Source organism: Entelurus aequoreus, linkage group LG14 (assembly GCF_033978785.1).
Source record: "Entelurus aequoreus isolate RoL-2023_Sb linkage group LG14, RoL_Eaeq_v1.1, whole genome shotgun sequence".
Taxonomy (NCBI): Eukaryota; Metazoa; Chordata; class Actinopteri; order Syngnathiformes; family Syngnathidae; genus Entelurus; species Entelurus aequoreus.
Window position 1 is genome coordinate 50549111 of NC_084744.1, and position 25202 is coordinate 50574312.

The window sequence follows — 25202 nt, forward strand, 5'->3', positions numbered from 1 at the left end:
CTTCTATGTACCTTTTTATTTATCTTCTTTTTACCTTCTGTTTACCTTGTATTTCCTTATTTGACCTTGCATTTACTTACTTTAACATTGTTACCTTCTATTTACCATATTTTACCTTCCATTTATATTTTATTTACCATTTTACCTTCTATTTACCTTTCATTCTCCTTCTATTGACCTTATTTTACCTGCATTTACCTTATTTTACCTTTTATTGACCTACTTTAACATGTTTACCTTATATTTACCTTCTTTTACCTTTCATTCACCTTTTATTTACCTCATGTACCTTATTTTACCCTTTTGACCTTCTATGTACCTTTTTATTTATCTTCTTTTTACCTTCTGTTTACCTTATATTTCCTTATTTGACCTTGTATTTACTTACCTTAACATTGTTACCTTCTATTTACCATCTTTTGCCTTCCATTTATAGTATATTTACCCTTTTACCTTCTATTTACCTTTTATTCATTTTCTATTGACCTTCTTTTACCTGCATTTACCTTATTGTAACTTGTTTACCTTTCTCTTATCTTATTTGACCTTTTATTTACCTACTTTAACATGTTTTACCTTATATTGACCTTCTTTTACCTTTCATTTACCTTTTATCTACCTTATATTTACCTCTCACGTACCTTATTTTACCCTTTTTACCTTTTATTTGCCTTTGTTACCTCCTATTTACCTTATTTTTCTCTCATTTACCTTTTACTCACCTTTTTGTACATTCTATTTACCTTCTTTTACCTTTTATGTACATACTTTAACATTTTTAACCTTATATTTACCTGCTTTTACTTTCCAATTCCCTTCTATTTACCTTTTTTTACCTCCTGTTTACCTTGTATTTCCTTATTTGACCTTGTATTTATTTACTTACTTTAACATTGTTACCTTCTTTTTTCAATCTTTTACCTTACATTTATGTCATATTTTTACCCTTTTACCTTCCATTTACCTTTTATTCACCTTCTATTGACCTTCTTTTACCTGCACTTACCTTATTGTAACTTGTTTACCTATCACTTATCTTATTTGACCTTCTATTTACCTACTTTAACATGTTTTACCTTATATTTACCTTCTTTTACCTTTCATTTACCTTTTATCTACCTTATATTTACCTCTCACGGACCTTATTTTACCCTTTTGACCTTATATTAACCTTTGTTACCTCTGATTTACCTTCATATACTCACATTTACCTTTTTATTCACTTTTGTGTACCTTTGTGTACATTCTATTTACCTTTTATTTACATACTTTAACATTTTCAACCTTCTATTTACCTGCTTTTACTTTCCATTTCCCTTCTATTTACCTTTTTTAACCTTCTGTTTACCTTGTATTTCCTTATTTGACCTTGTATTTACTTACTTTGACATTGTTACCTTCTATTTACCATATTTTACCTTCCATTTATATTTTATTTACCATTTTACCTTCTATTTACCTTTCATTCTCCTTCTATTGACCTTATTTTACCTGCATTTACCTTATTTTACCTTTTATTGACCTACTTTAACATGTTTACCTTATATTTACCTTCTTTTACCTTTCATTCACCTTTTATTTACCTCTCATGTACCTTATTTTACCCTTTTGACCTTCTATGTACCTTTTTATTTATCTTCTTTTTACTTTGTTCTACCTTATTTCACCTTCTATTCACCTTTTACTTTATTTTACCTTCTATTTACATTCATGAAACAATGAATGTAAGCAACAAAACACAAATGGAAGTGTGTTTTGAATGTAATAATGGATGAATGGTTGCAGCCTCAATAATAGTTTGTGTTACAACGTATTTTATTAGTATTATTTTAATGGCCCTCATTTAATGGTGCAGGTGTTCCTAGTGTTGTAGCTCATGTGTGTCTCATAAACATAATTCCTAATCAAACTATTACAAATATTTGAATTGCTGTCCATCTTGTCCTGCAGTAAAGTTCCGTCATTCGTCAGAATGTTAGCGCCCGCCTCAGCCCTCAACATCCACGAGAAAGCCTGGAATGCGTACCCGTACTGTCGCACAGGTAACACACACACACACACACACGCACGCACACACACACACACACACACACACACACACACACACACACACACACACACACACGCACGCGCGCGCGTACACACACACACACACACACAAACGCACACACTAGCATAGTGCAACACATGGCAGTACATTTTGGATGCATACTCTCTAAAGATGTATAATGTAATAATATGATGTATAATAATTATAGTAATAATAATAATGATAAAGGATTTTAAATACGGCAGCCATATTGGGTCTGCTTGCTGTCTGCTTCTGTTGCACCTTGATGGACGTATGAATTATTTACTGCATGTCCAGCCACTGGAGGTGGAGGTGGTGGTGGTGGGGGGTGGTCACCTGATCCTCCCTTTCAAGCTGAGATCTCTCTCTCACACACACACACACACACACATACACACACACACACACACGCACACACAAAAAGAGTTGTATCCCTTACAATTTTTCTCATCCATGCTTTTCTTTATTTTTCTATGTCTGCTTTACCCTCTGCTTTCTTTCCCATGGAAACAAAAGTTATTACTGTAAGTATTATTGTTATTCCTGTAAGCATTATAATTATTACTGTAAAACATATTATTAGTACTATAAGAGTTAGTATTATTACTGTAAACATTATATTTATTACAGTAAGTACTTCATATTACTATTTTTATTATTATTATTACTGTAAGTATTATTACTATTGTAAGTATTAATATTATTACTTTAAGTAATATTATTATTATTATTACTGTAAGTATTATGATGATTATTATTATTATTACAATAAGCATTATTATTATTATAATATACTATATTATATTTCTCTCCGAGCTGCCACCTTATCATGGTAGAGGAGTTTGTGTATCCCAAAGATCCTAGGAACTATGTTGTCCGGGGGCTTCTATACCCCCTGTTGCGTGGCAGCAGCTCTATGGAAAGTCAAAACCAAGGACCCAGATTTCCCTCACCCGGACGCGGGGCACCGGGGCCCCCCTCTGGAGCCAGGCCCGGAGGTGGGGTTCGATGGTTAGCGTCTGGTGGCCGGGCCTGTCCCTATGGTGCCCAGCCAGGCACAGACCGAAGAGGTAACGTGGGTTCCCCTTCCAATGGGCTCACCACTCATAGGTGGGGGCATAGAAGTCTGGTGCTCTGTGAGCTGGGCGGAAGTCGAAAGCACGGCCCTTGGCGGTCCGATCCTCAGCTACAGGAGCTAGTTCTTGGGATGTGGAATGTCACCTCGCTGGGGGGGAGGGAGCCTGGGCTGGAGGGCAAGGTGGAGAAGTTCCGGCTAGATCGAGTCGGACTCACTTTGACACACAGCAAGGGCTCTGGAACCAGTCCTCTTGAGAGGGACTGGACGCAGTGATAGGCGACGGGCTGGGGTGGCAATATTTATTCCCCCGGCTCAGAGCCTGTACGTTAGAGTTCAACCCGGTGGACAAGAGGGTAGCTTACCTCTGCCTTTGGGTGGGGGGATGGGCCCTGACTGTTGTTTGTGCTTACACACCATCTGACATCTGCTGGGTGACTTCAACGCTCACATTGTCATTGACAGTGAGACCTAGAGAGGCGTTATTGGGTGGAACAGCCGCCCGGATCTGAACCCATGTTTTGTTATTGAACTTTTGTGCTCGTCACAGATTGTCTAGATTAAACACCATGTACAAACATGTCCATATGTGCACTTGACACCAGGACACCCTAGGCCGCAGTTCAATGATCGACTTTGTAGTTGTGTCATCGAATGTGCGGTCTCATGTTTTGGACACTCAGGTGAAGAGAGGGGTGGAGCTTTCTGCCGATCACCACCTTGTGGTGAGTTGGCTCCAATGGTGGGAAAGTATGCCGGTCAGACCTGGCAGGCCCAAAAGAATTGTGAGGGTCGGCTGGGAACATCTAGCAAAGTCTCCCGACAGTTTCAATTCCCACCTCCGGAACACCTTTGAACATGTCACAAAGGAGGCCCTGGACATTGAGTCCGAGTGAAACTGTGGCCGCAAGGTGGTTGGTGCCTGTCGTGGCGGTAATCCCAGAACCCGCTGGTGGACACCAAGGGTGAGGGATGCCGTCAAGCTGAAGAAGGTGTCATATCAGGTCCTTTTGGCTCATGGGACCACGGAGGCAGAGGACAGGTACCAATTTGGCGGTTGCAGAGGCCACAACTCGGACATGGGAGGAGTTTGGCGAAGCCGTTGAAAACGACTTTCTGACGGCTTCGAAGCGATTATAGACCACCATCCGCCGCCTCAAGAGGGGGAAGCAGTGCACTGTCAACACCGTGTATGGTGAGGATTGTGTGCTGCTGACCTCGACTCAGGACGTTGTGGATCGGTGGAGGGAATACTTCGAAGACCTCCTCAATCCCACCTACACATCTTTTTATGAGGAAGCAGTGTCTGGAGAATCTATGGTGGGCTCTCCTATTTCTAGGGCTCAGGTTAAAAAGGTCGTTGGTGGCAGGGCCCCGGGGGTGGATGAGTTCAGGCAAGAGTTCGTAAAGGCTCTGGATGCTGTGGGGCTGTCTTGGTTGACAAGACTGCAGCATTGTGCGGACATTGAGGGGGGTGCCTCTGGATTGGCGGACTGGGGTGATGGTTCCTCTCTTTAAGAAAAGGAACCGAAATGTGTTTTCCAACTATTGTGGGATCACACTCCTCGGCCTTCCTGGTAAGGTCTATTCAGGTGTACTGGAGTGGAGTCGAACCTTGGACTCAAGAGGAGCAGTGTGCTTTTCGTCATGATCGTTTAACTGTGGACTGGCTCAACACTCTTAAGGGTGCATGTGCTTTGTGGACTTGGAAAAGGCCTTCGACCGTGTCCCTTGGGAATTCTTGTGGGGAGTGCTCAGAGATTATGGGGTAACGGACCATCTCATTGTGGCGGCCTGCTCCCTGTATGATCAGTGTCAGAGCTTGGTCTGCATTGCCGGTAGTAAGTCGGATCTGTTTCGAGTGAGGGTTGAACTCCGCCTGGGCTGCCCTTTGTCACTAATTCTGTTCATAACTTTTAAGGACAGAACTTTTATGCGCACTCAGAGCGTTGAGGGGATCCGGTTCGGGGGCTGTAGGATTAGGTCTCTGCTTGTTGCAGATGATGTGGTCCTGAGTGCTTCATCTGGCCAGGATCTTCAGCTCTCTCTGGATCGGTTCGCAGCCGAGTGTGAAGCGACTGGAATGAGAATCAGCACCTCCAAATCAGAGTCCAGGGTTTTCGCCCGTAAAAGGGTGGAGTGTCATCTCTGGGTTGGGGAGATCTTGCCTCAAGTGGAGGAGTTCAAGTACCTCAGAGTCTTGTTCAGGAGTGAGTGGATTGTGAAATCGACAAGCGGATCAGTGTGGCGTCTGCAGTGATGCGGACGCTGTATTGTCAATCCGTTGTGGTGAAGAAAGAGCTAAGCCAGAAAGCAAAGCTCTCATTTTAACGGTCAATCTACGTTCCCATCCTCACCTATGGTCATGCGCTTTGGGTTATGATTCAAAGGACAAGATCACGGGTACAAGCGGCCGAAATACTTGTCCTCGGTCGGGTGGCGGGGCTCTCCATTGGAGATAGGGTGAGAAGCTCTGTCATTCGGGCAGAGCTATATTAAAATCGCTGCTTCTCCACATCGAGAGAAGCCAGATGAGGTGGTTCAGGCATCTGGTCAGTACGCCCGCCGGACGCCTCCCTATGGAGGTGTTAAGGGCACGTCTGACCGGTAGGAGGCCACGGGGAAGACCTAGGACACGTTGGGGAGACTATGTCTCCCGGCTGGCCTGGGAACGCCTCGGGATCCCCCGGGAAGAGCTGGACGAAGTGGCTGGGGAGAGGGAAATCTGGGCTTCTCTGCTTAGGCTGCTGCCCCCGCGACCTGACCTCGGATAAGCGGAAGAAGATGGATGGATTTTTTTTACTTTAAGTATTATTAGTACTATTATTATTACTGTAAGTTGTATTATTACTGTAAGTATTATTATTACTGTCAGTATTATGATTATTCTTATCACTGTTAGCATTATTATTATTACTTTAGGTATTATTATCACTGTAAGCAGTATAATTAGTATTACTTTAGATAATGTTGTTACTACTGTAGGTAAAATAATTTATTCAACAACATGACACACTTTAGACACTAGCTGAAATTTGAGCTGGTGTAGTCAGACACCGTGACTTGTGTGTGTGTGTGCGTGCGTGCATGCGTGTGTGTGTGTGTGTGTGTTTGTGTTTGTGCATGCATGCGTAGGTGTGTGTGTGTTTGTGTCGTCCAAACAAATACTCCAGGTCAGCACATAATAGAGAAGACTAAAAGTAGCCAAGTATTACGACAAGTCATCATTCTCTGTCGACCAATCAACACACTGTGATGTTAGCCCCGCCCCCTTCAGCTACCGAAGAAGTGATGCATCTATCATATCCACAATCATATGAAACTGAAAGCTTTGTGTTTCTTTTTCGTGCAGAATGAATACATGAAGGACAACTTCCTGATCAAGATCGAGACGTGGCACAAACCCGACACGGGACGCATGGAAAACGTAATTACACAAATGAATAAGTATTTGAGAAATTAAATGTTATAATATTTATTAATCTGGCATGACATGACTATCAATATGCTTAGAATGATTATTGCTTATTTAGCTCTAGCACAAAGAGGATTGTTAACAGCTGATATTTGAAGAGAGGAGCATATTTCTGCCATGTTAAAACGTATTATATTTTACACTTTTTTTTTTTTTACATTAATAATGATTTGGAGTGCATGAGAAAGCGGGAATGAAAGAGTAACCCACATTTTATTGACAAGCAGTGGCGGGTTGTGCGTTTCCCACCTAGGCCTTCAGTGATGTCCGACTTCAATGATTACCTCTCAAAATACCATAATTCTATGTCCCCACATGACCACTGCTAGAGAAACACTATACATAAACATATTTACTGCGCATTGAATCACCTCAACAGTGTACAAAACAGGCTATATTTCGGCACATTTAAAAATCATTAAACCCGCATCAGCATTTAAAACATATCTTACGTGGTACTGTCAAAATTTAAATGATTGTAAAAAACATATTAAATGTGGAAAAATAAAGAAATTAAATATTTGAACTCATGTTTTGCTCTCCTTTGTGAGTTTAAAAAGTGAGTACCGATGATTTCTCCGCTGGCCGGGTATGGCCTTGGTGCCACTTCCTGCTCTTCGCAAATTAAAACTTGTGATTGGATACTCACTTGGGAGTGACAAGTGAAAATCCAATCACGCTCTTATTTAAAGTGAGGCTACATAGATAGGCTACTGTCAACAACTCGTCATCTGATTGGCTATCGCAACTTTCTATCAACCGGCAGAATTCATGCAGCGCTGCCAACAAGCAAGCTGAATTCTGATTGGGAAAAAAGCTCTTAACGTAAAAACAAGCAACACTGGTTATTTCGGCGAAGTAGGAATAATTTGTTATGAATCAAATATTTTCATGGCTGCAGCATAAAAACATGTTTACTAAAATAGAATACATTTAGGTACATTCAGGAACTTTACTCCGTTTTATGGCAGGTGCTTTAACTGGAAATAAGAGGATGTGATTCTAAAAACAACAGAAGCTCAACTATCAAACCGTATGAAAGAGAAAAATAGAAAGAAAAAAAAAAAATATATATATTTATATACAGTATATATATACAGTATATATATATATATATATATATATATATATATATATATATATATATATATATATATATATATATATATATATATATATATATATATATATATATATATATATGTATATATATATATATATATATATGTATATATATATATATATATATATATTTTTTTTTTTTTTATTTTATTTTATTTTTTTTTTAATTTTTAACTTCCTGTATTAGCTCCTTTAAAGCTACAAAACCGTCAATTCACCAACAAAATTACTTTGATTCAAGTAAACTTATTGCTCTAAGGCCAAAAGTTTTGTACTTGAAAAAATTAACTGTGAAGCCACATTTGGAAACATCAATGTATTAAAATATATATATATATATATATATATATATATATATATATATATATATATATATATATATATATATATATATATATATATATATATATTGTTTTTTTTTTAAATTAATTTTTATTTTTATTTTTTTTTTTTTTAATACACTGATGTTTCCAAATGTGGTTTCAAAATAATAAATCAAGTATATATATATATATATATTTTTTTTGTTTGTTTTTTTTTTGTATTTTGTATTTCTTTTTTTTTCTTTTTTTTTTAATACACTGATTTTTTCCAAATGGGGTTTTGTAGCTTTTAAAGGAGCTAATACAGGAAGTAGATGATCCCTGCTCCTGGTTCTAGTCAGCACTCAAGACTAGGGATGGGTACTGTTTACATCTAGACAAACACAGTACCCTGCGATGAGGTGGCGACTTGTCCAGGGTGTACCCCGCCTTCCGCCCGAATGCAGCTGAGATAGGCTCCAGCACCCCCCGCGACCCCAAAAAGGGACAAGCGGTAGAAAATGGATGGATGGACAAACACAGTACCAATTTCTGTACCTGGGAATCAATACCGGTTGTCAAACGATACCATATTTCGGTGCTTTTGTGTGTGTTAACAAATATTAGTTGTTTTTAATAGTAAAATCAAACTTTTTTTTATTGCAACATTTAAAAATTAGCATGTATCTTCTTTTATTGTCACATTTCTAAATCTCCTTTGCAAGTATGACATTAAGTTGCAATTACAGTTGCAAGTCCAAGACGTTAGATGGCAATAGTGTATAGTTTATGATGTGTTGGCTCGTCAGTTCAGTCCTTGTTGAATGTAGTCTTTTGTTGCGCCCTAAAAAGCGTTAATACTGTAAGTCAGGGGTGTGAAAGTCATTTAAGTTCAGGGGCCCGCATGGAGGGAAATCTCTGCACACGCGGGCTGGACTATTAAAATCATGGCATTAAAACAAAAAAATAAAGACAACTTCAGATGTTTTTCTTTGTCTTACTTTGGCCAAAAATAGAACAAACACATTCTGAAAATATTACAATAAAAATATAGAAAAAAATACCGGCAGCAGTAAAGTTTAGATCCATGAAGGAAAGAAGAAAGTGAATGAATGTTTATAACTGAATAAATTTACATATGCATAAAACATTTTTTTCTTTTATATTATTTTTTTTAATGAATTAAATCACGATTATGACAACCATTTCCCAAAACACAATATAGAATGTGAGATTTAACAGGATAATGCATACATTTATCATTTGTTTTCAAAACGCTTACAAAAAAGTGGGACCCCAAATATTTACTGTGGGACCCCATTTTTATGACTTGATGGGGTCCCTGGGACCCCATTTTGAAAATTCCTAGTACCAACACTAATAGAGTATTGGTGCATCTAAGTTGTAGTTTTCAGTATCACATTTGAAGGCATTGAAATCGCATCAAGCTAGCCCATTTTTTGAAAAGTGGAGCGTTACTATACTTACGTTGGAGCGGTTTTTTTTGCTACCGTTGGATCTTACATGAATTAGGTAAGACTAGCAGGATTCGGTCATTGACAAAAACTAGTACCGGATTCGGAACCCAATGTGTTGGTTGTGTTTCAGGTGCACGGTTTGGACGGAGACACCTGGAAGAAGGTGGACGTGGTTTATATCGACATTGCGGACAGAAGCCAAGTGGATTCGAAGGTGAAGAGCGTGAAGAAGATTCGTGCGGACGCATTGAAGATCCTTATTTGTCTCTGTGCAGGACTACAAGTCCGAAGAGGATCCCTGCAGGTTTAAGTCCATGAAGACCGGACGAGGCCCTCTAGGACCAGACTGGAGGGTACGAAGACACCTCATCACTTGTATTTGTTAACACTATATTGCCAAAAGTATTTGGCCACCAGCCTTGACTCACACATGAACATGAAGTGCCATCCCATTCCTAACCCATTTGGTTCAATATGATGTCGCTCCACCTTTTGCAGCTATTAAAGCTTCAACTCTTCTGCACTGCATAAAGTCAGTGTTCAAAAACAAGAAAAAAAAATACAGAAATTAGGGGTATTTTATTTGAACTAAGCAAAATTATCTGCCAATAGAACAAGAAAATTCGGCTTGTCAAGACTTTCCAAAATAAGTAAAATTAGCTAACCTCAATGAACCCAAAAATACATTAAAATAAGTATATTCTCACTAATAACAAGTGCACTTTTCTTGGAAGAAGAAAAAAGAGACATTTTTGCTCAATATGTTGAAAAATATTCTTAAATTAAGTAAATGCTAGTGCCATTATCTTGACATAGTGATATGCGCTCGGCATCATGATTTTTTTTTTCATGCTTAACGTGAGAAATTATTACTTTAAAAAAGTAGTTTTATACTTGTGAGTGTTGATGACACAGCTTTGCAACAGTTGATATTCTAGTTTCAAGCATGTTTTACTCATTATAGGTCATCAAATCTCAGCAACAAGCTGTAATATCTTACTGAGATCATTTAGGACCAAAACCCTTAAAACAAGTAAAACACTCTAACATAAAATCTGCTTAGTGAGAAGAATTATCTTATCAGACAGAAAATAAGCAAATATCACCCTTATTTGAGATATTTAATCTTACTTAGATTTTAGTTTTTGCAGTGTGAGAAGGCTGTCCACAAGGTTGCAGAGTGTGTTTATAGGAATTTCCCACCCATCCATCCATCCATTTTCTACCGCTTATTCCCTTCGGGGTGGCGGGGGGTGCTCGAGCCTATATCAGATATAATCTGGCGGAAGGCAGGGTACACCCTGGACAAGTCTCCACCTCATCGCAGGGCTACAAAATAATATTAAATTTATATATTTTTATTTATGATGTGCAACTACAGTATATATAAAAAAGGACATTTGAAACAAGGAGCACCGACGCCTTAAATAGATTTTTTATTTTATTTTAAACTGTATTATTTTAACTATGTGAAATATCATATAAAACAATAACAATTATTTTAAAATATATTTAATTTATATATTATTATACTGCGATGAGGTGGCGACTTGTCCAGGGTGTGCACTGCCTTCCGCCCGATTGTAGCTGAGATAGGCTCCAGCGCCCCCCGCGACACCGAAGGGAATAAGCGGTAGAAAATGGATGGATTATTTATGAATATATGATGTGCAACTATAAACAAAAAAGAACATTTGCCCTAAGCAGACTTGTTAGTTATTTTAAATGTAATTATTTTACTATATGAAATATTATGTAAAACAATATTTATTATTAAAAACTATATTTATTTATATATTTTTATTTATGAATATATGATGCGCAACAAACAAAGAGCACCTAAGCCTTAAGGATATATTTAATTAATTTGAATAATTTCCCACCATTCTTCCAAAAGCGCATTGGTGAGGTCACACACTGATGTTGGTGGAGAAGGCCTGGCTCTCAGTCTTCGTTCTAATTCATCCCAAAGGTGTTCTATCGGGTTCAGGTCAGGACTCTGTGCAGGCCAGTCAAGTTCATCCACACTAGACTCTGTCATACATGTCTTTATGGACCTTGCTTTGTGCACTGGTGCACAGTCATGTTGGAAGAGGAAGGGACCCACTCCAAACTGTTCCCACATGGAATTGTCCAAAATGTTTTGGTATCCTGGAACATTCAAAGTTCCTTTCACTGGAACTAAGAGGTTAAGCCCAACTCCTGAAAAACAACCCCACACCATAATTCCTCCGCTGACCCCTCTCTGTCAGTTTACGTGGCCTACCACTTCGTGGCTGAGTTGCTGTTGTTCCCAAACTCTTCCATTTTCTTATAATAAAGTTGACTTTGGAATATTTAGGAGCAAGGAAATTTCACGACTGGATTCGTTGCACAGGTGGCATCCTATGACAGTTCCACGCTGGAAATCACTGAGAGCGGCCCATTCTTTCACAAATCTTTGTAGAAACAGTCCCCATGCCTAAGTGCTCGATTTTCATCATCGGCGGTCACTCGAACGAGTATGACGATCCTCCTGGTAGGGGTGTATCCCTTTATGGAGGATGCATGTGCGTGACTTTGTTTAACTGGTGCACAGACAGTCACCACACGATCCTTGACAGAATCGGGTCAGGGTCCAGTGGCGCGGAGTCCAAGACGACTGGGGACCCTTTTCTGCTGCAGCCTTCTGCCACCATCGCAGCCGTTGTGGTAGTTCTTAAATCTACCGTCTTCCGCCCTGCTCCGCCGTTGAGGTCTTCACCGTATCGCTGGCTAGGGGGCAGTCAGGTACTAGGCCTTTGCTGACAGAATCGGGTCAGGGTCCTGTGGCGCGGAGTCCAAGATGACTGGGGACCCTTTTCTGCTGCAGCCTTCTGCCGCCATCGCAGCCATTGTGGTAGTTCTTAAATCTACCGTCTTCCGCCCTGCTCCGCCGTTGAGGTCTTCACCGTATCGCTGGCTAGGGGGCAGTCAGGTACTAGGCCTTTGCTGGCAGAATCGGGTCAGGGTCCAGTGGCGCGGAGTCCAAGACGACTGGGGACCCTTTTCAGCTGCAGCCTTCTGCCGCCATCGCAGCCATTGTGGTAGTTCTTAAATCTACCGTCTTCCGCCCTGCTCCGCCATTGAGGTCTTCACCGTATCGCTGGCTAGGGGGCAGTCAGGTACTAGGCCTTTGCTGACAGAATCGGGTCAGGGTCCAGTGGCGCGGAGTCCAAGACGACTGGGGACCCTTTTCTGCTGCAGCCTTCTTCCGCCATCGCAGCCGTTGTGGTAGTTCTTAAATCTACCGTCTTCCGCCCTGCTCCGCCGTTGAGGTCTTCACCGTATCGCTGGCTAGGGGGCAGTCAGGTACTAGGCCTTTGCTGACAGAATCGGGTCAGGGTCCTGTGGCACGGAGTCCAAGACGACTGGGGACCCTTTTCAGCTGCAGCCTTCTGCCGCCATCGCAGCCGTTGTGGTAGTTCTTAAATCTACCGTCTTCCGCCCTGCTCCGCCGTTGAGGTCTTCACCGTATCGCTGGCTAGGGGGCAGTCAGGTACTAGGCCTTTGCTGACAGAATCGGGTCAGGGTCCAGTGGCGCGGAGTCCAAGACGACTGGGGACCCTTTTCTGCTGCAGCCTTCTTCCGCCATCGCAGCCGTTGTGGTAGTTCTTAAATCTACGGTCTTCCGCCCTGCTCCGCCGTTGAGGTCTTCACCGTATCGCTGGCTAGGGGGCAGTCAGGTACTAGGCCTTTGCTGACAGAATCGGGTCAGGGTCCAGTGGCGCGGAGTCCAAGACGACTGGGGACCCTTTTCTGCTGCAGCCTTCTGCCGCCATCGCAGCCGTTGTGGTAGTTCTTAAATCTACCGTCTTCCGCCCTGCTCCGCCGTTGAGGTCTTCACCGTATCGCTGGCTAGGGGGAAGTCAGGTACTAGGCCTTTGCTGACAGAATCGGGTCAGGGTCCTGTGGCGCGGAGTCCAAGACGACTGGGGGACCCTTTTCAGCTGCAGCCTTCTGCCGCCATCGCAGCCGTTGTGGTAGTTCTTAAATCTACCGTCTTCCGCCCTGCTCCGCCGTTGAGGTTTTCACCGTATCGCTGGCTAGGGGGCAGTCAGGTACTAGGCCTTTGCTGACAGAATCGGGTCAGGGTCCAGTGGCGCGGAGTCCAAGACGACTGGGGACCCTTTTCTGCTGCAGCCTTCTGCCGCCATCGCAGCCGTTGTGGTAGTTCTTAAATCTACCGTCTTCCGCCCTGCTCCGCCGTTGAGGTCTTCACCGTATCGCTGGCTAGGGGGCAGTCAGGTACTAGGCCTTTGCTGACAGAATCGGGTCAGGGTCCTGTGGCGCGGAGTCCAAGACGACTGGGGACCCTTTTCAGCTGCAGCCTTCTGCCGCCATCGCAGCCATTGTGGTAGTTCTTAAATCTACCGTCTTCCGCCCTGCTCCGCCGTTGAGGTCTTCACCGTATCGCTGGCTAGGGGGAAGTCAGGTACTAGGCCTTTGCTGACAGAATCGGGTCAGGGTCCAATGGCGCGGAGTCCAAGACGACTGGGGGACCCTTTTCAGCTGCAGCCTTCTGCCGCCATCGCAGCCGTTGTGGTAGTTCTTAAATCTACCGTCTTCCGCCGTTGAGGTCTTCACCGTATCCCTGGCTAGGGGGAAGACAGGTACTAGGCCTTTGCCAAGGGCCACCTGGGGTAACAGCAGTAAAGGGGTTAACCTGCTAGTGCCCCAAGACCCCATAGAGGAGCCTCCACTGCCGGATGCACTTTAACGTCATGCCCAGGACACGCTTGATTTTATACACCCAAGTGATTAGGACACCTGATTCTGATCATTTGGATGGGTGGCCAAATACTTTTGGCAATCTAGTGTATTGCTAACGAGCGTCCATGTTCCTGCAGAAGGAGCTCCCCAACAAGAAGGACTGCCCACACATGTGTGCCTACAAGCTGGTCACGGTCAAGTTCAAGTGGTGGGGCCTCCAGAACAAAGTGGAGAACTTCATACAGAAGGTTTGTGGACCTCAGCGCCCCCCACTGGAGCAGATGTGACATGACTTCCTGTCTCTCGGCAGCAAGAGAAGCGTTTGTTCACCAACTTCCACCGTCAGCTGTTCTGCTGGATCGACAAGTGGATCGACTTGAACATGGAGGACATCCGCCGCATGGAGGAGGAGACGCGCAAGGAGCTGGACGAGGTGACGGAAGGAGACCGGGTCAGCGGGAATTGGTCCCGCGGTTTTTAACCGGTTTGTGTTGTGTTGTGCTCACAGATGAGAGTGAAGGACCCGGTCAAAGGCATGGTGGCGCTAGAGGACTGAGGTTGGCTCTAGACTGTGAATGCTGCTGCTCATCAGGTAGGACAAGAACACTAGCATAGCTAACATTACATTTTAACATCATGTTAGGTTAGCAACACTAGCATAGGTATGTGTGCTACATGCTAAAATTATATTTAAACATCATGCCAGATTAGCAACACTAGCATAGCTAACATTACATTTTAACATCATGCTAGGTTAGCAACACTAGCATAGCTATGTGCGCTTCATGCTAACATTACACTTTAACATCATGCTCGATAGCGACACTAGCATAGCTATGTGAGCTTCATGCTAAAATTACATTTTAACATTATGCTAGGTTAGCAACACTAGCATAGCTTTGAGCGCTTCATGCTAACATTACATTTTAACATCATGCTCGGTAGCGACACTAGCATAGCTATGTGAGCTACATGCTAAAATTACATTTTAACATTATGCTAGGTTAGCAACACTAGCATAGCTTTGAGCGCTTCATGCTAACATTACATTTTAATATCATGCTCGGTAGCGACACTAGCATAGCTATGTGAGCTACATGCTAAAATTACATTTTAACATTATGCTAGGTTAGCAACACTAGCATAGCTTTGAGCGCTTCATGCTAACATTACATTTTAACATCATGCTCGGTAGCGACACTAGCATAGCTATGTGAGCTACATGCTAACATTACAGTTTAACATAATGATAGGTTAACAACACTAGCATAGCTATGTGAGCTACATACTAATATTACATTTTAACATCATGCTCGGTAGCGACACTAGCATAACTATGCGGGCTACATGCTAACATTACATTTTAACATCATGCTAGGTTAGCAACACTAGCATAGCTTTGAGCGCTTCATGCTAACATTACATTTTAATATCATGCTTGGTAGCGACACTAGCATAGCTATGTGAGCTACATGCTAACATTACAGTTTAACATAATGATAGGTTAACAACACTAGCATGGTTATGCGGGCTACATGCTAACAATACATTTTAACATCATGCTAGGTTAGCAACACTAGCATAGCTTTGTAAGCTTCATGCTAACATTACATTTTAACATCATGTTTGGTAGCGACACTAGCATAGCTATGTGAGCTACATGCTAACATTACATTTTAACATCATGCTCGGTAGCGACACGAGCATAGCTATGTGAGCTACATGCTAACATTACATTTCGACATAATGCTAGGTTAGCAGCACTAACATAGCTATGTAAGCTACATGATAACGTTACAGTTTAACATCATGCTCGGTAGCGACATTAGCATAGCTATGTGAGCTACATGCTAACATTACAGTTTAACATAATGATAGCTTAGCAATACTAGCATAGCTATGTGAGCTACATACTAACATTCCATTTTAGTATTATGCCAGATTAGCAACACTAGCATAGTTTTGTGAGCTACATTACATTTTAAAATCATGCTAGATAACAACACTAGCATAGCTATGTGAGCTACATGCTAACATTTCATTTTAACATTGGGTTAGGTTAGCCTATTCGCCGATGAAAACTAAAATCATCAAATGTATCGCTCCAACGTCCCACACCAGGGGCCTCATGTAACTAGTTGCGTGAAACAGGTGTATGTGAAAATCCAGAAAAACTTCGTACAGCAGCAAAAATTCAGATGTATAAAAGTGTGCGCGCGCACAAAGCCGAGCAGATTTCTTTGTTACATCGCAATCAACTTCAAATCAGCCGCAGACGTGTGCCTAGCTTGGCACGCCCCCCTTATAAATACGCATATCATATTGAAAATACAATTAAATAAAATTGTTTGAAATCTTTTAACTCTAAACATGCTAGCATATCACAAAGGATACAAACAATTTTACCTCTTGTTCAATTACTCAATTTATTAATAAAACACAGGAGAGCTACTTGCAGTAGCAGCCTGCTGCTGCTGTCCGCCTGACGTGGCCAAGAAAGGCCTCACAAAAACACGTTTTGACAGCAATAAATAAAATGATCGCCTAGATCAGGGGTGTCAAACTCATTTTAGATGGGGGGCCACATGGAGGAAAATCTACTCACGGCACGATAACTTAAAAAGAAAGACAACTTCAGTTTGTTTTCTTTGTTTAAAAATAGAACAAGCACATTCTGAAAATGTACAAATCATAATGTTGTTGAGGTTTTTTTACACTTGCATGTTGCGGTTAATAGTATTCTACCTTTATTTGTCGTTATTTATATTTTCTGAATAAATTATGTGATAATGTTCATCAGTCAACTCATTGGTGTTAATTTTCAATCTATCAAGGTAAAAAAAAAAAAGGATCAAAATCAAATTACAGGATGTTATTTATGTATTTTGATCATTTTCCTCGACTAACATCATGTGGTTTATTTTGTACATATGTAGCATCATCTACAAATATACAAAGACGTGCTATTGCGACATCTAGTGGACACATTTAGAACAGCAGTTTCTTCCATTCTAAAATTTCAGGTTAATGTTTATACTTAGCAAACTCATCCCACGGGCCCAGATAAAACCTGTTCGCGGGCCTGATCCGGCCCTCGGGCCTTACATTTGTCACCCCTGGCATTGATGAATTAATAGACGTCCTCACAGATATTCTTATCAATATGAGGCTTTAGATGCAGTGTCCTTGCTAAGATCTTTTTTAAGAAATTTGCGTACAGCGCATTAGGAAAGTAATCAAAGCCCTTCGCATTTTCCAGAATTTCTTATGTGTCAAGAGGTTTTTACTAAACCCAAACCCAGTGAAGTTGGCACGTTGTCTAATTCGTAAATAAAAACAGAATACAATGATTTGCAAATCTATTTAAACTTATATTCAATTGAATAGACTGCAAAGACAAGATACTTAATGTTGGAACTGAGAAACTTATTTTTATTTTTTATTTTTCAAATAATCATTAACTTACAGTTTAATGGCATCAACACATTGCAATTTTTGAAGCTTTTCAGGTGGAATTATTTCCCATTCTTGCTTGATGTACAGCTTAAGTTGTTCAACAGTCCGGGGGTCTCCATTGTGGTATTTTAGGCTTCATAATGCGCCACACATTTTCAATGGGAGACAGGTCTGGACTACAGGCAGGCCAGTCTAGCACCCGCACTCTTTTACTATGAAGCCACGTTGATGTAACACGTGGCTTGGCATGTCTTGCTGAAATAAGCAGGGGCGTCCATGATAACGTTGCTTGGATGGCAACATATGTTGCTCCATAACCTGTATGTACCTTTCAGCATTAATGGTGCCTTCACATATGTCTTGGGCACTAATACACCCTCATACCATCACAGATGCTGGCTTTTCAACTTTGCACCTATAACAATGGTGGTTCTTTTCCTCTTTGTTCCGGAGGACACGGCGTCCACAGTTTCCAAAAACAATTTGAAATGTGGACTCGTCAGACCACGGAACACTTTTCCACTTTGCATCAGTCCATCTTAGATGAGCTCGGGCCCAGCGAAGCCGGCGGCGTTTCTGGGTGTTGTTGATAAATGGCTTTCACTTTACATTGTAGAGTTTTAACTTGCACTTACAGATGTAGCGACCAACTGTAGTTACTGACAGTGGGTTTCTGAAGTGTTCCTGAGCCCATGTGGTGATATCCTTTACACACTGATGTCGCTTTTTGATGCAGTACCGCCTGAGGGATCCAAATGTCACGGGCATTCAATGTTGATTTTCGGCCCTGCGGTGATTTCTACAGATTCTCTGAACCTTTTGATGATATTACGGACCGTAGATGGTGAAATCCTTAAATTCCTTGCAATTGTTCGTTGAGAAATGTTGTTCTTAAACTGTTGGACAATTTTCTCACGCATTTGTTTACAAAGTGGTGACCCTCGCCCCATCCTTGTTTGTGAATGACTGAGCATTTCATGGAAGCTGCTTTTATACCCAATCATGGCACCCACCTGTTCCCAATTTGCCTGTTTCCCTGTGGGATGTTCCAAATAAATGTTTGATGAGCATTCCTCTACTTTCTCAGTCTTTTTTGCCACTTGTGCCAGCTTTTTTTAAACATGTTGCAGGCATCAAATTTCAAATGTTAATATTTGCAAAAAATAACAAAGTTTTCAAGTTCGAATGTTAAATATCTTGTCTTTGCAGTCTATTCAATTGAATATAAGTTGAAAAGGATTTGCAAATTATTGTGTTCTGTTTTTTATTTACGGGCCAACTTCACTGGTTTTGGGGTTTGTACTTCATGACGTCATGAATAATAAATTAGATGATGATTTTTGTCTGGTTTGCTGTCCATAAACACGTATCGTTACTGGTTTGTTAGTACCCCTTCAGCGTTTAAAAAAAAAAAAAGTAAATTTCGCATCATAGTCGAGCTTTTATTTTGGCGGTAATGTTTTCTTCTGATGTTTTTCAGACGCGACTCGGAGACACCAGCGGATTCACATCCTTTCTTTCCAACACGACACTTCCTCTGTACTTTTCAGGACGTGGACAAAATGTGTTTTTCGTCTCCATTGGCTGCACGGAGGCGCCCAGTAGAACACCCCTTCCCCCCCATAGGTCCATTGATTGATTGATTGAATGATTGATTGATCGGTTAGTCATGTCTGTCAGCAATGTAGGATTTCATGAATATTACAATCTTGTACATAAACAAACACAGTAAGTCATTGTATTGAATAATGCAGTATTTATATATACTGTACATATAAATATAAATATATATATATATATATATATACATATATATGTTAAAAGGGTTTTTAAAATTATTTTGAGTTTATTCGTAGACTTTTTATTTGTTCTTCCTCAAATTGTTTCTCCGCCGTGTTTTTCTTTTTTTTTTTAATTCCTATTTCATAACGTCGTCTACGGAGGTTAATTTGTTTCTTTATTCCGGAAAAAAAAAATGTTGACCCTGAAATTTATGTAACTGAACTTTTCGCATTTAATTTAAGCTGACATTTTCATTCAAAAATAATTAAAAGTTAAGCAATTATTTGTGTAAAAAAAAATAATTGTCTAAAAATTAATTGGAAAAACATTCACTGTATAAAAATTACTGTATAAAAATTCAGTGTAAAAAATTCAGAATACAAAAATAACTGTAAAAAACTTAATTGTACACAAATTCAGTGCGAGCATATTCTGCATTATTTTTTGGACACTGAATTTTTATACACTGAAATGTTTTTGCACTGAATTTTATACACTCATATTTTTACACAATAAAATATAAAAAACTATATTTTGACGAACTGAATTTTCAAAAACACAGATTTTACTCAGAATTTTGTTTATCAATAAAATTGTCAGCATAAGTAAAAGTAAAACAAAATAAATAAAAAAATCAGTTACATAAATTTAGTGTAAAAAAAATGTTTTGTGATAAAGACACAAACTAACCTTCATAGTCGGTATTTTAGTTCCTTTTGTGTCACATCGTGTTTGCCTTGTGGAGTGTGTATGTGTTAGTGTGTGTGTGCGCGCGCGTGTGTGTGTTTGTGTGTGTGTGTGTGTTGACGGGAGGTAATAAAAAAGCGAGGAATGACCGACAAGAAAAACGACAACGTTCATCAATTAAAAACCTTCAGCCTGGTTTCCACTGACGGAGGGTACCACTTTTGGTAGCAAGCGCAGTGAAAAGGGGGCGGAGCTAGGCGTGCAGTGTGTTGATTGGTCGCGGGGCAGGAGCCACGTTCAGCCCACAGCTTTGTTTTTTTATTGGCCCTTCAAAATATAACGATAATTTAATGAGATGAGATATGTCACTTTGTCGGTTATAATGAAGTTATTGTGTTCATTTCAAATATTTTAGCATATATTTAGCATCTTTAATGTACAACATTTAAACCCCATTGCCATATTGGATTAAATGACTCTACGGGTGTTAATTCACGTTTAAAACTGTATTTAAAAGTTTTCAACTTTCTTTTTATTTTTTATTCTCGATCCATGACTTGTTATTCCCATTACATTGCGGCCCGGAACCAATTAACAGCGATAAACAAGGGATTACTGGAGTACACAATGACTAAACACAAGCAAAAACTACCATCGACTAGTTTTTTAAAATCCTCAAAGTCCTTTTGTGTCCAGAAAATTAGTCCCAGACTTTGTAAAGAATAACAAAAATCAAAAACCGATACTACCCTTGGTATCGACATTACCGATACGTGTATGGATCTGCCTTCCCTTTACACATACACCACTGTTATTTTATCGTCTCTCTAACTATTATTGCTCATTTCAAGTTAATAACTGCTTACTTTCTTATTTTTTTAAGTTTTTTTTAGCAGCTATCTTAGCAATTAGAATGGCTTCTTGTCTACTCCTGCTTGCTCTTACTCAGTGTGTGACATGTTTAGCCTTGTCCTCCAGTGATAATACTACTTGAATGGAAAGTAGTTGATCATTCATTTAGTGGAACGGCTCCATACTGTGTATGAAAACACAAAAAAGTATTACTACTTTTTCTATTAAACCAATCCATCGCCACATCTCTAGTTATTAATATTATTTTATCTCTTTACATTACAAATGTTCTTACTTTATTTGTGGAATAGCCAATAAAAACAAACCAAACATCCCGTGGGCCGCACCTTGGACACCTGTACGGTTTTATCAGCGCTCCAAACCGGACGTCTCGGTGGAAACACAGCGCCCTTCAGTGGACAAAAGTTCTTATCCAATGATAGCAATAACTGCCATGAGCCCTTCAAAAAGTCACATGGTGCTGCTGTTGTTTGTCATGTGATGTGCATGAGCGTGTACGTGCATGAGCGTGCGTTTAATGGCGTGACGTGTTGATGGGGGGTCTCCTTAGCCCTCATTTTTTAAATTTTGTCTTTTATTGTTCTGTTTGTTCCCGTCATTCCCTGCATTGTCACACTAGAAACATTGACAAGCAAAAATATGGAATTATAAATGTATATACTCAGTACATGACACACACACACACTTATGGAGTGAAATCACTGCCAAAACTCCATAAACACGCAAAAATGGTTTGACTCACGCCCAACGATTCGCAAGTATAAAAACAAATTTCTCTAATTAAAAGTAAAATCTTCAATTAAAAATAAGATTCGGAAGTAAAAAATTAAAGAACAAAAAACTATTGTCTGCAATTAAAAAATGATTGACAAGTAAAAACTATTTTTTTAAATAAAAAAACGATTATAAAGTAAAAATTTATTTGCTTAGTAAGTTAAAAAAAAATGTTTTAATAAAAAAATATTTTTTACATAAAAACAAAACATTCGTCAATTAAAGAAATCATTTTTAGCAGCTATAAAAACAATTTTCTGCAATTTAAAATTTAATCTTCAATTAAAAAAAAAGATTCGGAAGTTAAAAAAAAAGAACAAAAAACTATTGTCAGCAAGTAAAAAATTATTCGCAAGTAAAACAACTTTTTTTTCAATAAAAACACGATTCCCAAGTAAAAATTAATTTGTTTCAATTAAAAAAACAATTCAAGTAAAAAAAATGTTTTAATAAAAAAAATTTTTTTACGTTAATTAAAGAAATTATTTGTAATTATAAAAACAATTTTCTTCAATTAAAAATTAAATCTTCAATTAAAAAAACAATTCCAAAGTTAAAAAAAAGAACAAAAAACTATTGTCTGCAAGTATAAAATGATTCGCAAGTAAAACTACTTTTTTTTTTCAATTAAAAAAACGATTGCGAGTAAAAATTAATTTGCTTGAATTAAAAAAACAATTCAAGTAAAACATTTTTTTAATAAAAATACATTTTTTACGTTAAAAAAAAACATTCTTCAATTAAAAAAAATATTTGTAAGCATAAAAACTATTTTCTGCAAGTAAAACAGCTTTTTTTTCAAAATAAAAACTATTCTTAAGTTAAAAAAAGTTTTTCAACTGAAAAAAATATTCTCAATTAAAAAAAAAGGTTCCCATTAAAAATATAATTGCAAGTGAAATAAAAGGTTTTATCCAATCATAAAACGATTCGCAAGTAAACAATTTTCTTTAAGTAAAAATATTCTCAAATGAAAAAAACATGTTCAAATGTAAAAACGATTTTCTTCAAGTAAAAAAAATATTTTCTGCTAGTAAAAAAACGATTCTCAAATTTAAAAAATAAAGGTTCTTCAATTATAAAACGATTTGCAAGTGGAAAACAATAATAATAATTTCTTCAAGTCAAAATCTTTAGCAGTAATATTCCACACTTCGGAACCCACACGTAATTCCCACTATAAACAACAGGTGGTGCTGCTGAGTCAATATAAGTCAGAGCTACTGTTATGTGCGCATTGTGCCGCCCGCCAAAAATAACAAGGAAGAAGAAGCAGGATGGGGAGTAAAATGGCAGGCAGAAGAGAGAGGAAACAAGCTCAACCTGTAAGTTAACCATTACGTTTTTTTACTTTCCAATAGTTTTTTTTAATGAAGAAAATATGGTTTTACTTGCGAATCGTTGTGCGTGAGTAAAAACATTTGAATGTGTTTGTGGAGTTTTTGCAGTAATTTCACTCAAGAAATATATTTCCATTAAAATACGTTAATATATTTATTTATGGAAGCCGACGTCCTGCTCTCATAAAAAGCTGTTGATTGTCCGCCATCTCTCGGGACATTCTTCCCTTTGTCACCACAAGAGGCGCTGTGGCGCGTCCACGGCAGGACACCGCCCTTAAAAAAAAGATCCAACATAATCCATATTTTAGTTGTAAATGTCGTCGTAGCGATGTTGTGAGTCTGCGCGAAGAGGGGAAGGATCACTTGAAACAAAACGGTTAAGAGCCACCAAGACGCCAAACATGGAAAAAAAAAATAAACAAAGACGATTTTCTTGCTTCTTCTTGGACTTTTTCTCTCTCTCACTGTACCCTCTCCCCCCTTTGTTTGTTTATTGTGGATTTGTGCCTTTTTTGTCATCTTATAACACAAACTGTACATTGGCGACATGAATTAAAAACTAAGCAAAAAAAAAAAAGGAATTTATTATGTTCTTATGATGTACTTCTATTTATACTCTAGAATTGGAACAAATAATTAGAAGTGCTTTATATGTGACTCAGCGCACACACACACACACACACACACACACACACACACGGTTGTGCAGTGAATTAATCAGGCTTTGGTTGACAAAGATTACGTTTAAACCCTGATTACGAGTTCAGCTATGCGTTTTTGTGAGACGTTAATGACCCCAAAAAGGCTTAAAAATGTGTTATTTCAGTTTTTATATTCATACTTTTTATTTTGGATTTATGCCAAAAACGCTATTTAAAGATCCTCTATATATGACAGGATCTTTTTGCTGGGTTTAAAGACTTGCTGAACAAATAACTCAACTTGTCAAAGATCTTGTATATATGACAGGATATTTTTGCTTGGTTTAAAAACCTGCTGAAAAAAATAAAACGTGTCAGATCGTGTATCAATGACAGGATCTTTTTGCTGGGTTGAAAAACCTGCTGGAAAAATAACACAACTTGTCAAAGATCGTGTATATATGACAGGATCTTTTTGCTGGGTTTAAAAACCTGATAAAAAAAATAACACAACTTGTCAAAGATCTTGTATATATGACAGGATATTTTTGCTGGGTTTAAAAACCTGATAAAAAATACCACAACTTGTCAAAGATCTTGTATATATGACAGGATATTTTTGCTGGGTTTAAAAAACTGATAAAAAAAATACCACAACTTGTCAAAGATCTTGTGTATATGACAGGATATTTTTGCTAGTTTTGAAAACCTGCTGGAAAAATAACACAACTTGTCAAAGATCTTGTACATATGACAGGATCTTTTAGCTGGGTTTAAAAACCTGCTGGCAAAATAACACAACTTGTCAAAGATCTCTTAAATATGACAGGATCTTTTAGCTGGGTTTAAAAACCTGCTGAAAAAAATTGTCAAAGATCTTGTATATATGACAGGATATTTTTGCTAGTTTTAAAAACCTGCTGAAAAAACACACAACTTGTCAAAGATCTTATATATATGACAGGATCTTTTTGCTAGTTTTAAAAACCCTGCTGAAAAAACACACAAAGATTTTGTATGTATGACAGGATATTTTTGCTGGGTTTAAAAACCTGCTGAACAAATAACACAACTTGTCAAAGATCTTGTATATATGACAGGATCTTTTTGCGGGGTTTAAAAACCTGCTGAAAAAACAAACAAAAAACTTGTCAAAGATCGTGTATCAATGACAGGATCTTTTTGCTGGGTTTAAAAATCTGATGAAAAAATAACACAACTTGTCAAAGATCGTGTATCAATGACAGGATCTCTTTGCTGGGTTTAAAAACCTGCTGAAAAAACCACACAACTTGTCAAAGGTCCTCTAAATGTGACACGATGCTCTGCTGTGAATTATTTTGGACCAATGCTGCAATGATCTTCATGTTTTTTCCCTTTGTTTGAGGTGAA

The 25202-nt window shown here is 39.0% G+C and overlaps 1 protein-coding gene across 1 annotated transcript in view; it reads left to right on the plus strand.

Moving 5' to 3' along the window:
• LOC133664293 (phosphatidylinositol transfer protein alpha isoform-like) overlaps positions 1-24395 on the plus strand; it is a 50421-nt gene extending 26026 nt beyond the window's left edge. The window contains exons 5-13 of the mRNA XM_062068802.1: positions 1951-2042; positions 2588-2595; positions 6499-6573; positions 9654-9737; positions 9799-9876; positions 14392-14502; positions 14565-14687; positions 14763-14846; positions 19191-24395. Of these exons, the coding sequence (XP_061924786.1) occupies positions 1951-2042; positions 2588-2595; positions 6499-6573; positions 9654-9737; positions 9799-9876; positions 14392-14502; positions 14565-14687; positions 14763-14810 (619 nt within the window). The 3' untranslated portion in view covers positions 14811-14846; positions 19191-24395. The remainder of the gene's footprint in view (positions 1-1950; positions 2043-2587; positions 2596-6498; positions 6574-9653; positions 9738-9798; positions 9877-14391; positions 14503-14564; positions 14688-14762; positions 14847-19190) is intronic.
• Positions 24396-25202: the final 807 nt, after the last annotated feature.